Source organism: Pinus tabuliformis, chromosome 5_1, assembly GCF_031772625.1.
Source record: "Pinus tabuliformis cultivar Carrire ecotype Pingquan chromosome 5_1, CPIR1, whole genome shotgun sequence".
NCBI lineage: Eukaryota > Viridiplantae > Streptophyta > Pinopsida > Pinales > Pinaceae > Pinus > Pinus tabuliformis.
The window spans coordinates 219,985,044-220,000,785 of record NC_142305.1 but is presented as its reverse complement, the minus strand read 5'-3'; the positions used below and the strand labels follow the sequence as shown (position 1 = coordinate 220,000,785).

General features: G+C 34.2%; 1 protein-coding gene across 1 annotated transcript; it reads right to left on the bottom strand.

Annotated features, from left to right (window-relative positions):
• Positions 1–10,163: 10,163 nt before the first annotated feature.
• On the bottom strand, positions 10,164–10,973 carry LOC149164191 (uncharacterized). Its single transcript, XM_089429395.1, has one exon. It carries the CDS (start codon positions 10,971–10,973, stop codon positions 10,164–10,166), a length of 810 nt encoding a protein of 269 aa, XP_089285521.1.
• Positions 10,974–15,742: the final 4,769 nt, after the last annotated feature.

The following is a 15,742-nucleotide window of genomic DNA, read 5'->3' as shown; positions in this document are numbered from 1 at the left end:
GTTGAGAAAGAATTTGATTTCTTTGGGAGTATTGGACTCGAAAGGTTACAAGTTTACAAGTCAAAATGGAGTGTTGAAAGTTTCAAAGGGCGCTTTGGTTGTTATGAAGGCAGAGAAGATTAGAAACCTTTACAGACTCAAAGGAAGTACTCAGGTCATTGAGGCAACGATTGTATCTGAGAAGGCATAAGAAGATACTCGCCTATGGCATCAGCGGCTAGGTAACATGAGCGAGAAAGGCCTTTAAGTACTGATGAATCGCAAATTACTTCCTAATTTGAAATCCTTGAGTTTGGATTTTTGCAAACATTGTGTATATGGAAAACAATGTAAACAAAAATTTAAAACTAGAAGTCATAATAGTAAAGGAATTTTGGACTATATTCATTCTGATCTTTGGGGACCATCTCCTATTGTATCTTATGGAGGTGCATTATACTTCTTAATATTATTGATGATTACTCCATAAAAGCCTGGGTCAATATGTTGAAAAGAAAAACTGATGTATTTAAGGTTTTAAACAATTTAAAACTATGGTTGAAACGAAAACAGGCAAATCAATTAAATGTTTAAGAATTGCCAACGGCGGTGAATTTACTTCGTTAGAATTTGAACAATATTGCAAGGATGAAGGGATTGTTAGGCATAAAATTGTTGTCTATACTCCTCAGCAAAATGGCTTTGCTGAATGCATAAATTGGACTCTTATGGAAAGAGCCGGAAGCATGATCAGCGATGCTAACCTGCAGAAGGAGTTGTGGGCAGAAGCAATATCTATTGCTTGTTATTTGGTAAACAAATCACCTTCAGTTGCTATTAATTGTAAAATTCTTGAACAAGTTTGATCGGGTCAGTCTTGTGATTATTCACATTTAAGAATTTTTTGTTGTGATGTCTATGCTCTTATTCCAAAGAATCAGCGTTCTAAGTTATACCCAAAAGCAAAATGTTATGTCTTTGTTGGGTATGACTATGCGGTGAAAGGATAAAGGTTGTGGGATTCTTCTTCACGTAAGATAGTCATTAGTAGAGATGTAACGTTTGATGAATCTTCTCTTCTAAAATCAGATGTTGGAAAAATATGAACAAGAATAGGTATCGTTGAATCAACAAATTCAGTTGGAGACTAAACCTTTTTCAGAAAGTCAAAAAAAAAGGAGAAACTTCTGAAGAAAAAGGTGAAGAATATGCAAAAGAAGCTATAGAAGTTCAAGAACCAATCCAACAACCAATCACTCTTAAGGAGATCTACAAGGGAAAAAAGAACACCCAAAAGGTATGAAGATTCTTCTTCATCTATTGCATTGATTACTGAAGATGGGGAACCTTCTTGTTATTAGGAAGCAATGGATGATGCGGATAGCGAAAAATGGAAAAAGGCTATGGACGACGAAATGGATCCCTTAGCCAAGAAAAAACCCTGGCATCTTGTAGAACTTCCTGAAGGGAGAAGCATTGTCAGATGCAAATAGGTCTTCAAGTTGGAGCAAAATGTTGATGGAAGTATCGAAAGGTATAAGGCAAGGCTGGTAGCAAAAGGGTATTCTCAGGTTGAAGGTATTAACTTTCATGAGATTTTTTCACTAACCATAAAACTTGTTTCTATTTGTACTGTGTTAGCACCAACTACATTACTTGGCATTGATTTAGAACAGTTGTTAAAACAACTTTTATTCATGGAGATTTGGATGAAGAAATTTATATGGAACAACCAAAAGGTTTTGTACAAGGTCACAACATAAGATTAGTTTGCAAGCTCAAGAAATCATTGGATGGCCTGAGGCAGTCTCCCAGGCAATGGCACAAGAAGTTTGACTCCTTTATGGTGAGCCAGAACTTTACTAGAAGTGAGTATGATCATTGTGTATACTTTTAAAGTTTCAACGGCATATTCATTATCTTGGCCTTATATATTGATGATATGCTTATTGCAAGCAAAAGCATGGAAGAGATCAACAGGTTAAAGGCTTAGCTTTCCAAGACACTTGATATGAAAGATCTTGGAGTTGCAAAACATATCTTGGGCATGGAGATACATAGAGACAGGAAAAATGGAAAGCTCTAGTTATCACAACAAAAGTATGTGGAGAAAATACTTGAAAAGTTCAGTATGAACAATGTGAAACCCATTAATGTTCCATTAGCTTCCCATTTTGAGTTTTCTTCAGGTTTGAGTCCTAGAACTAATGAAGAAAAGAAGTATATGTCTTGTGTACCATATGCAAATGCGATAGGCAACTTAATGTATGCAATGATATCTACAAGACCTGTCATTTCACATGCAATTGGAGTTGTCAGCGGGTTCATGGCAAATCTAGGAGAAGAACATTGGCGAGCAATGAAATGGGTGCTTCGGTATTTGAGAGGCACAAGTGACCATTGTATCATCTTTAATGGTAGTGAAGGTTCAGTCTACGAATATGTTGATTTTGATTATGCAGGTGATTTGGACAAGAGGAGATCTAGTACAGGATATGTCTTTACTCTTGCAAGTGGAGCAATTAGCGGAATGTCAAAGCTTCAAGAAACAGTTGCTTTGTCCACTACTAAAGTAGAGTATATAGTTGCTTCAAATGCTTGTAGAGAGACAATAGGGTTGAAAGGTCTATTTGATGAGATTGAAAGGATGCAGGAGAAAGTGAGTGTATTTTGTGACAGTCAGAGTGTTATTCATTTGGCTACAAATCCAACTTATCAGAACAAGACTAAGCATATTGATGTAAGGTACAGTTTTGTAAGACGTGATCGATGGCAGTAAGGTAGCTCTAAAGAAATTCCATACATAGGAGAATCATGCAGACATGTTCACAAAGCCAGTTTTAGTAGAGAAGTCGCGCTGGTGTTTGGCTTCTCTTGGATTGCCGAAGAAATAATGAATCGACATGGGCAAGGGATTAGGAAAATTGTTGTCAAGGTAGAAATTGTTAAAAAATGACAACAATTGATGATGTAATTATCTGAGTAAATTTAGTTTTTTCATTCAGGCAATTGTGTAACTATAGGGAGTTATGTAACGAAGTCTTTGTATTAAAATGGTGATTGCCCGAAAGGCTTGATTTATCTTGGAGAGTCATTCTTGACTTTGGAGCAATAAGAATTCCAATCCCTTGCCCCATGGAGGTTTCCTTGATACACTGTCAAGGGTTTACTAAGTAAATTTTTGTGTTTCTTGTTATGTGATTTAGTTTCTCTTTTAAACTGCATTTTTCTTCTTTACTAATGTTACTAAAGGGCTCAAATACCAACAAGAATAACTTTAATTCAAAATGTTTGGTTAGTGAACAGAATTTTGGGTCCATTTCCAGGCTCCTATGGAGACTCGAACAAGGGCGGGTTGGTGATGGATTACCTAGAAATGAAATTCTGGGTCTATTTCCAGGCTGCCGTAGAGACTCAAACAGGGGTGAGCTGATGACGGATTACCTGGAAAACTATGCTCGTGCAAAAACTCTTTCTATGTGTCAGGTTTTTATTGCTTCATGGAGGAAGAAAATGGAGGCATGTGATTGGCTGGGGTGAACAGTGTTTGCTCACCCCAACTCTGCGCAGAGTAAATGTTTATCCACGTAATTAACCATTTGAGCGAGAGGGGTGCATTATTGGGTCGATAAACTCATTTTTTTAGAATTTATTCAAACTTTCACATGGTCTTTGAGTCGTTAACGTGTTTTCTTACATCCTAGAAAAATGAGCTTTTAACCCATCACAAACAAAGTTAGGATACACTCTAGACCCACTATTTATGGTGTTGTTATGGTGAAGTTTTTTTTCTTAAATAAAAGAAAGATATTGTTAATTTTAATAAAATATTTGATAAATTTGGTCAACATTTTCAAAAAAATAATGATTTTTTTAGAATAAATAAATATTTTTGAATATTTTTTCATAAGTTATTTTTTTAGCTTGATTCAAATTTTCTTTGTGATATATTTATGGTGTTGTCTAACTATTTTATTTTTGGAAGTTTTTGGTCAAAATTAGCAAAATAATTTTGGTTGGTTTGTAATCTTTTGCTATTTAAAATGTATTCTTAAGTGCATATATGGATTTAGCACTCTTAAAAATCCCTTTGGGCACTTGAATTTATGCACGATTCATAACTCAAATTTGTGACGCCAACAAAACACTACCAAATTCTAAGCAATTTAGACAAAAAAAAATGTGCCATAAAAGCCTTCAAAACATATATTAAATAGACTACTCTCATACTTATTCATAGTGGGTCATTTTCTAATAACCTATACAATAGTTTTATTCATGAGTTATCATTATCTTGTCGATTGGGGTTATCTCACGTGGTTGGGCAGAATGGTGTTATCTTCCCCATCCAAGTTCAAATCCTAGCTAGTGACATGATGACTTATAATGCCTTGATAAATATTGTTGTAATGGCTCCATGCTATAAATATTATTGTATTGGCTTTGAGTTTTGTAAACTCTTAATGCCTCAAAATGTGATCAAATCATTCATTTTCAATGTTATTTTGCATAAAGAAATGACCAAGATCTAAAAAATCAATGAAGGTTACTCAATGGTGGTGGAAACCACTATTGACTATAAATTGCCCCAAAGGGTGCAAGGCCAATAGGATTGTTAAATTGGAATTGTTGAATTGCAAAAGTTGTACTATGTTTTGAAATAATAATTGGTGTATTAGATTTAGGTTGTTTAGTGTATTTGTGTTAAGTTGGTAATATACAATTAAAATATTGAGATGATGAAAGTTGACAGATATAATTTATCACTTATTTTACCAATGAAAGATTTAAAACCATGGTGAAGAAATATTGATTTTCTAGAATGGACAATTTCTATTAAGAGGAAACCGTCGGTACATATTACTTTTACCTCATTTTAGGTTATTAAATTTTTTTTGTCGGTGTCTGATATGGTGTCATTCAAAATGTATGTTTTATTCTTATTCTCATTTGTATTCCCTATTATTGGTGATTATCTCATTTAGGAAATTATATATACTTGTTGTAAATCAAGACAATGTATTATTACTCTGCATCAAGTTGAACTCAACCCCAAGGATGACAAATTAGAAGAATCCTATGATTGTTGTATATTGGTTGCTTCAATAGTAGGTTTTGGATGACATTGTTTGCTTAAAGAGATCTATGCTTAATGTACCACAACCAATTGTCATAAGTTATATCATAATGCATAGTAATCTACATATGCATTTGTGGAGTAACTCAGAAACACTACAGTGCCCCATCTCCATGGAGTCTCGTAGTTTGTCTATACATATCAAATAGTCGTGGTGCCATATGCCTACTTTTCTTAGCAATGAGAAATGAGATCTTCTTGTCACATACGATATAAGATGTGACAACTATTCAAATGATGGTTCTTATATTACCAGCAATGGAAACTTTTATAATTTTGTATCATCTAATGGACCCGCATACGCATGGAGCTTTAGTATGAACTCTCTAGTATGGTATTCTCACTCATAAGGATAGACAACCTTATTGTTTACAATTATGAATGGGCAACATTGATGGACATCATTTGGAAATCGTCTACTTATGTTAGATATTTTCATCATTATTTAATAGTAAACCAAAAACATAACATGTGACCAAAAGAAAAAAATTAAACAAAAAACAAAAAACAAAAAAAAACAAGATTCAACCAAAATAATCTAACCCATAACCCATTTTTTTAATCCAAATTAAATACTTTTGAAAGATCCTTATCACAAATCAAAGAATGCTTTGTTATAAATATGAAAGAGAGCGAGAGATTGTTTTCACAACACAAATCACACCACAATGATTTTATTGGTCTCACAGACATTACATATATAGGACATAACACACTTACTTCGATACATCTAGATTATGACTCCAACTCATAGTATAGGAATCAACAACTTCTAGATTGACTCCTCGTAACTCATAACGACAACTATACATGACATGGAAGCATTACTTCCAACACCCTCCCTTAATGCTTACATGGAAAACATTAAACACACATATTACAACAATAAATAAATCTTTGTCAGATTTGTCTAATATGGTCTTCATCAGCACCCACATCCACTCTGGAATCTTGCAAACACCGCTCTTTCACCACCAAATCTTCGAGTTGTCACTTGACCTCCATTTAAAATGTAATCGCTTCAGACCATCGTTGACGTGCTTTGCAGAATTGACGCCTCTCAACTTCTTGAAGTGTAACAGGTTAGTCTCGATACTGAACCATTCTATGGAACTTCCACCATCTATGAATCCATGGCCCTCCGCAGCCTTCATCAGTGATCTAGAATAGCATTCTGGGTACAAAATGTCTTGAGCAAACAATTCTACAACTTGACCTTATAAAATAACTTGTACTAACACTCCCAGAGCACAACAGGTCACACCAGCTTCACCTTATTAAGAACTACTTGTGACTAATGCTCTCGGAGCACGATGGGTCACATTAATCTATTAAATAGTTGGCATGTCCTTTGTAGTTCTGCATCTTCCCTTTTCGTTCTTTTTTTTTCAACATACCAAAATAATTTTACAAATGAATAAAATCATTTTACACATCACTCATTAAATATAACAACCACTCAAACATACAATAATGTATTTTTCCTGCATCACCAAACCGAAATTCTCCTTCTAAGATCCTCATTTACCTCTTTCTTTGACCATTAACCTTCCCAATGTTTTCAACCAATCCGCCATTCAAAAATTATCATTGCCTCTTCTTTATGCTAAAGGGAAATAATATGATGGAAAAAATTTACATTTACCTTTAATTTTATTTAACTTTTCTTAAGACATATGGATAGTCGTTCCACTTTTTTTCGGTGCACACAATCAAAATATAGTAATTGGGTGGGGAACGTGAGGGCCACATTAGGCCTGAACTTCCAGTAGATTTTCGTTATGCAGATCTCGTCGGTGTCTAGATTCTTTAGGCTTCTGCAACAAATTATATCCGCTAATTTTTTTTGACTATGGAGCAAGATTCCAAAACGGATGATACAATCGTGCAGTCATCTAAAGCTATAATGCAGGTCACTTACAGAATGCGCTCATATGATCATTACTAAACCGCCATGGCTGCCGACACCATTCCTTTGTGAAATGCCATATATTGCCACATTCATAGATTCTCCCATGCAACGATTTGTTTCGAAGATCTGCTCCTTCGAGAGCCAACAAAATCACCCTCACAACAACAATTTCCACAGTGCTCGCGTCCTCTCTCTCGAAGCAACAACGATCTAATCACCACGATTCTCTCTCGAAGCAACAACGATCTGATCACCACGATTCTCCACACACTCGAAATCTAGCTGGACGTTGCCCCTCCTTTATCTCCATTCGGGTTGAATGAAACGGAACCCCAGGTGCTCCGATGGCAGCAACTGCAGATCTCTAGTTCAACCCTCTTCCTTTCAAAATAGGATGCACAGTTTTTACACCACTCCCTGTGCCACATGCAATGATAGGCAGCGCTTTGTAGATCCCTGGAGTTGTAGATCTCCTAAAGAAAATGGAGAAGAATTCTCGCTTAAGATCAAATCTAGATCTAGAAAACCACACTCACACACAGATCTAAACAGGGAGAAATAAAACTCACAACAGAAATCAACTGTCACACACTTATATTAATCTATCTATGTACAAAACAATAACACTCAAGGCTCTCTCACATCTTCTTGGCTTTCCCGTGAGGGAATCAAGCCAAATCTAGCTTTGATACCATGTTAGAAATATGAAAGAGAGCGAGAGATTGTTTTCATAACACAAATCACACCATAATGATTTTATTGATTTCACAGACATTACATATATAGGACATAACACACTTACTTCGATACATCTAGATCAGGGGTTAAATTTGACGGGTGACCCTACCCGTCAAGGAATTTTTTTATGACGTTTTTATTTTTAAACTGCCCATCATATGTTTTTTAAAATTTATTTGTACAAGTTTCATCTAATTTCAATTTGTACAATAAAAGAACAATAGTTGTGAAATAATTTTCAAACCAAAAACATAAATGTGCATGATTTCTCGGTTGGATACAACGACCTTTTTGGTGGCTCCCAGCCTCCCCCAACAACCAACTTTGCAGACAAGAAGTTATGTTCAACTTCATTTTGGACAAAACCCAACAGTCTAATGCTATTTACTGCACAAACCGCTGTTGAAAGTCCAGTCCAATTTTTTACAACAAATACAAAACAAAGCTCATTTTTTTACATAACCCACTACTCAGAATTCAGCTGGCTTAATATCCCACTAAAGGCAAATGGATTCAATGCATCAAGCTCTACTGAAATTTCAAACATATAGAAGACTTACTGCGCAAAATTCATGGGTGTAAACCCCTTACTCAAAATTCAATCACAGCAAAATCTTGTGATACCCACTTTCCAATGCAAAACCCAATACTCAAACATTCATTCAATGCGAAACCCAACAGTCAAATATATGGACAGAACTTGGACCGGACTGCACAGAGGGCAGTCAAATTTCAAGTGACTGTTGTAACTGGTGAATTTGTTGATTCTCCCACACTCCTAAATTGAATAGAATGAAGTGCCCACTAAGGAGTGTGGCGGTAGTTAATAGCATAGAACCTTGACAGAAATGCAGGAACATAGAAAAAATATTCGGTTTCTGAGATTGAAACAGTAGGAGGGTACTTACCATGCGACCGTCCTCCTTAGGTGTCCACTTTGAGCAACGATCGCACCAACTCCACCTCGTCTGTGCTCTGTGAACTGGTTTGTTAAGAATAAAATCAAGCATAGCATATTTTTTTAATGGATTATTTATTTATTTTTAAACTGCTTCAAAGAACCTTTCACAATTAATTTATAAATTGAACCAGGCTAAAGTTGACTGGGCTGCCCCGTGGAATAGTAAAGAGCTTGAACTATGTAAATGTTCAAAAAGTAGATACAATATCACCATGTATAGAAATTAAATTTTGGACAGTTTCACCAAAAGAGGTAATTGTCAAAACACCACTATTACAAACATAAAAATAAAAGCAAAAACTTTAAATATTTAAGGTTCTCCTTTCTTTAGCATCTTTCCAGATGTCAAATACCCTATCCCATGCCACCATCGATGAATCAAGCCCTGTTAGAGACACCCGCATCAAGGCATCCAATGCAACTAATGATAGCTTTGTTCTTCGGACATCCTTTATTATGTTTTGTCTTGAGAATCCTCTCTCACAAGCAACTATACTTGCAAGAATAGTAGGTATCGCCTGCCATAATTTTGACATGTGAGGAAAATTTGTATGCAACCCTGTAACATAAAAAATCCTCCATGCATCTTTCATGGATGATCCCTCGCAATTAACACGAAGAGTGTCAACAAATGGATGCAACTCTTTCAAACAAGCATCAAAATCAAATGTAGTTTTGTTTTCTTCACTTTGATAATAAGGATGTTGCAAGTGTTGAAAAATGTTTTCGAGCCAACGCTTTGAATTTCGTTCTCTACCATGAACATCCTCTAAATAATGGCAAGGGCTAAACAATCTTGCTGAGTTGAAAAATGCAAGATCAGGGAATCTTGCGTTCAAATTCTCTACGAGAGCTTGAACATAATCTTTTGCAAGTTGTTTGCAACTTTCTATTGAACCTTCAATACATGGTTTCCATGATTGTTTTTGTATATCAACACAATCAACATATGCATGTGGAATTGCTACAAATCGTAATTCATGCTTGTGAACAAGCCCCTCCTTATCACAAATTTCTAGAAAGCCAAATTTAGAAGCATCTATAAATTTAGATAAATAACATGTGCCATCTGCAAATGTGTCGCTTCTTAAAAACCACCTTTTCAAAGTGTTTACCGTGACATCTATGGCTGCCCCTAAAGAGCTAACATCAATGTACTCTTCTTGGAATTGCTTGTTCAATTTGTTTAATTCACACATTATATCTGCAAGCATATGTAAACAAAATTGTACTGAAAAGATTCTTGTCTTATCATACCATGAGTCTTTTCTTTCATTTTTCCACAATGTTAATATGAGAGGCATAAGTGCAACAAGTCTTTCAATGACTTGTCCCCTTGAAAGCCATCTAACTCCATGGATTTGAAGAGCTTGAAGAGTTTCAAGTTGCATAAGTTCTTGTAGAGCAATAAGTTGACTATTTCTTTTCGTAGAATTTTACAGCCAAGAATATACCTTATTTGCTAATTTCTCAACAAATAATAATTCAGGTATTTTTTTTGAAGCATCTGATGCAGCTAAGGCTTCATGATGAGCAATGCAATGAACACCTACAAGATTAGGTACATCTTTCTTCAAGAAAGTGATAAAACCATTTTCATTACCAACCATTGAAGAAGCGCCATCTGTGGAAACTCCTATCAATCTTTCTGTTGAAAGGCCCCTTGATGCCATTAAATGTTTGATTGCATCATAAGTTGTTTTCCCTCTTCCATCACAAACATTTATGAGCTTTAAAAACTGTGAAATTGGAGGACCCAATCCTTTTGAGTTTAAAAACGTGGCATAAACCACAAGATGTTTTTCTAAACTACGATCTGTACTTTCATCTAACATCAATGAAAAAAAAGGGTTATCTAGCATTTTGGAAGTTTGTAGCTCTTCAAGGTACTGAGATATAGCAAAAATGAATTCTTTTGCAACCATGTGATTTGTATACGATGTGTACTCTTTGTTCTTTGGCATATTTGGCATGTGTAAAGACATTGTAAGCAAACAAAGAGATTCATATTTTGAAAGTGGTAGATCCTCTTGCACCATCCAATATACTAATTTCATAGTAGTGATGACTCTTTCTTTGTTCATATCATCAATGCATGCAATGTGTTCTGTAATAGACTTCGCCTTCTTCTCATTTCCACATATCCACTTTGCCTGTGAGAGTTTATGAATGCTTGAATTAGCATGAACAATTATAGAATCATGCTGCAATGTAGAGCAACCAGTCCCAATTCCCCATGGCCCCATTGCCTTATGCATTTCACAATATATGCATTTCATAACTGTTTTTCCTTCATGCTTTGCCTCTCTCAACCACTTATACTTAGTTTTCCACTGATCACGAAACTCTCTTTTTACTTTCATTTTTCTTTTCTTTTGGGTGTTAGGTTCTCCGTGGTGAAATTCTTCATCACTTTTTTCATTATGCTCCAAGATATCATATTCTTCATTATGCCCCAAGACATCTAAATCTTCATTTAGATCAAAATCATGATCTTCTTTATCACGCAATGAAGCTTGAGATGTATTAGACCATCCAATTTTTTTTTTGATAGAAAGTTGATTCCCTTTTTTTGAAGACATTTTTGATATATAATACCTATATAATAAAAATAAAGTATTTAGTATATATGAATTTCATTTCATCAACTAAAACCATATTAAAAAAATAATCTTGCACTGGTATGCTGCTAAAAATCCCAAACGCTAAAAATAAATCTAAATAAATCATTTAATAAAATTATAAAAATACATCTTTAACAAATTCAATTAACTAATCCAAAAGATGAAATTTTACAACAAAAATCCAAACTAAACAATATAAGAGAGCTGTTATCAAAAATGATATAACAAACTTTTACATGAATTGATATAAAAAACTTTTACATATACAATTTATTACAGTGAGAATGCTGGTGCGAGTTTATGTTGTTAAAAAAAGCTAACAACCATATTTAGAAAAGCCGTAAAACGAAGAAATGCATATTAACAGAAAAAAAGCCATAAAATAAGGAAACACAGATACGAGAAAAAAGCCACAAAAGCCATCAAAACTTATTTTTATATTCATAAAACGTGACAAGCGACCTTCATAAAGTTGATTTTGAAAAAAAAAACCGAAACACTCTAAATATTTTTATTTACCCAAAAATAACTAGTAAAAGTAACACAATATCATTCATTCATATCATCGTACTGAACAGAGAGGCAGGCTACCTTATATGGATGCCAATTTCGCTAATTAAATGATATAAATTTAGAAAAAAACGCGTTTAATATAGACCGTTGCTTTAACGGAAGGTTACGATTAACGTGGAGTTCGCACAGAGATCGGATATGATCTGTTGTGGCATAAATACAATCACTTGTAACTTTCTAGTTTTGATATGGATACATCACCGAAACGCCAAAGTTCATCCAAGGTACCATGTAATTGATTATGAATCCACTTTACTTGGCAATGAAAAGGGGACTACGGTAACAATGAGTAAATCAAGAGGTGAAATATGGCAGGGCAGGCACGTCAGTGTTGCTAACGTCAGTGTTACTCATATTTAAAAAAAAAATATGGGAGTTGTCAATGTATTATAAGCTGTATGTATTATAAGAGTTTTGGAGTTTTTGGCGTTTAAACAATTTTTAGTCTAAGCTTTATTTTATTTTTTAATATATTTTTTTAACCTCAAAATGGGATATAAAATTTTTAAAATTCTTGTTATTTGAATAAATTTTTACTAAATTTTAAACAAATTTTACCGAATTATAAACAAATTCTACATAAATATGTAAAAACTCTATGGTAAGAGATAACATGGTATTCATCAACTTAAAAGTATGAATAGATAACAGAAATTCAAAATCCTTTCATGTAATCCCATATGTCATACTACTACTATTATTATTATTATTATTATTATATAAAATTGTAATTTAATTTCATAAATAAATTTAATCAATATATAAATAAATAAAATAAAAGTGTGAATAGATAACAAAAACTCATTTTTTTTTGACATAATCCCATATGCCATAGTAATGGTACATTATTATATATATATATATATATATATATATATATATATATATATATATATATATAATTGTAATTTACTTTCATAGATTAATTTTATTAATTTAAAAATAAAATAATTAAAATATATTGTGAATAAAATATATTCAAGTCATGAGGTTTTAGAAAATGAATTTTATTAGGGTTTTGGTCTGTGTTTAGGATTTACAGACTCACCGGTATCTTTGTGTTTAGGGAGGGAGTTTTCTATGTTAAAATCTATGCAAATGAAGAGTAAAAGGGGCTTATTTTTCCATATGGAGCCCAAACTTTGCCCAAAGGATTTCGGACAAGCATTATGCCCTAAGTTTTTAGAGGGCCTAATCCAAAATTCTTTGGGGCAGTTCTTAAAGGTGGATGAGGAAAGACTCACAAAAATAATTTTTACTTTTTCGAGGATGTGTAGAGGTGGATCTGTGGATGAGGAAAGACTCACAAAAATAAAATAAAAAAATTTCTGACATTTACAAATCTTGTATCCTTAGGCAAAGAAATAACCCAAAAGAAAAGGAAAAAAGACATACCCAAAAGCCAAAGGGTGGACAATTATTAGATCCCCATGACGCCAAACTAGACAAGGAAGAAAACCCATATAACACTACGAATATTATTCAACAAAATTACCAAGAAGTCATAGAGAAAATTTTGTATCCTTGGGCAAAGAAAGAACCCAAAAGAAAAAGAAAAAAGACATACCCAAGAAAAAGAAGGGTAGAAAAGTAGGGTAGAAAAGAAGGGTAGAAAAGTTTAATTTGCCCAAGGAATAAAATGGTGTTCAATAACAACACAGGAATTATCAACTTACATCACCCAATATTAATATGGGGTTGTAAGACTTAACAAAAGGCATTCGAAATCAAAAGAGTCCAAAACCGCGACAGACATGATCTTGATCGAATATGGGAGCAACATATCGAGTCAATAATCTTCACGGGAATCAGCCCAGAAAATAGGCCCATCACGGATTTTGCCATCATTGTGATTTTAACTAATTCAGAGATGGAGGAAGGTAGCATCGCTAAAACCATTGCAATTCAAAAATGAAAGAAATATACTAGCAAAACAAAAGTAATGTTTTTTCAAATAACAACTTGAATAATGCAAGTTCTTTCTAAAAAATTCTACGCATCGTTTAGAACGACAAATAGCATCATCTCCGTAACAAGTTGAAGAATCTTGTTAGCATGCAACTTCCCTATGGCAGACAAAGAAAACCAGTAGATGCATATCAAATTCTTCTTTGGGATTTTGAAAACATGGTACGCATCAATGCTTACCTTCTGATTTGACAAAAGCACAAAATGTAATCCTGGAATGTTTTACTGAATTCCAAGACAAAACACTGGTAAACTAGATATCATAACGAAAATCAATGGTACAGAACCATAACAGCAAAGCAAAACCAATATTAAGGAGTACCTACACTTGTGATGCAGATTATAGATGCTGTTTCTTCTTATCCATCTCTCCTCTATCCCAGTTTTTACATGTAAATATTCATCGTCAGAAGACATGCATACCCCCATTCCATTTTCAAATGAAGATATCCATATTCGGGAGGATATACATAGCAGAACCCAACACAAAATCTTTCAGAAAAATAAAGAGAGTTCCCTACAGCTCCCACTGTCAAGAGCACAGGGACGCTGGAACTCGTAATCAGAAAAAGCAAAACAAAAGAATTCAAAATACCTGATTCACGATGCACAGTCTACAGATCAGCGGGGTGCTGGCCGACATCGACGTTCGAAAGACCTATCTACCATAACCCAATTCTCCCACCAATTTACACACAGACAAGCAGTGAAGATGACTCTGAGTCACAACTTACAGGCTACAACACATCACAGATTCACAACTTACAAGTGATGGGGATTCGGTGGTAAATTGACGATAAAACTTTAAACGATGGATTATTTCCCCGCGGGCCGCGACAGGACTCATTAATGGAATCTTGTATGTATTAAAGTTTACAGGTGGTAAGTTGGTAACTGGTAAGCGGTAAACCCGAAGGGCCCAATGTGAATTGAATGCAAAATCCGCACCGCAGATCTGATACATCATACGGTGATAGCATTAGCCATCCGATCACTGTCACACGGTACACCATATTAAAAATGCCATAGGTTATATATATATATATATATATATATATATATATATATATATATATATATAAAATTTATAAACAAAAAAAAATTAAAACTTTTAATTTTTAAACATGCCCGTCAATATGACGGTTTTGAAAATGAATGGCAAGTTGCGCATGACGTGGAGGTTTTAAATTAAAACGTATTTTACGGGGAAAAATGCAAAATACGAGCATATGGGCGTCAAATTTAACCCCTGATCTAGATTATGACTCCAACTCATAGTATAGGAATCAACAACTTCTAGATTGACTCCTCATAACTCATAACAATAACTATACATGACATGAAAACATTACTTCCAACATGTTTTTTATTGGAGTTGGCATTTGAAAAACATTTGATTTATTAGAAATACAGTAATATTATAATAATAATTTTTATAATTTGTAAAAACATAGTATCTCATTACAAACAATTTTCTTCCAATTTTAAGCAATAAAAAAATTATTAAGCAATATAAAAAAATTGCATTATGCCATAAAAACATGTGAGTAAACTAGTGTTGTTCCATGTGAATTGCAAGGTTTCACCAATGTTAGTGCCCCCCATTAAATGAATAATAAGAGTACCCTCATCATCCTTCATGTTCGCTTTCCCACTCTCACATCGTAAGCCATGGCTCACTCGGTCCTCTTGTGGCTTGTCCTTCACCTTCGCTTCCCCACTATGCAATCCCTCTACAAATCTCACAAGTCTGGTATTGTGCCAACTATCCATGGACACAAAGCTTCTGTTTTTTCCCCTTTATGATGATTATGCTTGTGCTCATGATTCACGCTATTACTTTTCTCCAT

Excerpts from the sequence above, each read along its gene's own strand:
- LOC149164191 (XM_089429395.1), bottom strand. The coding sequence starts at position 10,973 with ATGGGGCCATGGGGAATTGGGACTGGTTGCTCTACATTGCAGCATGAT.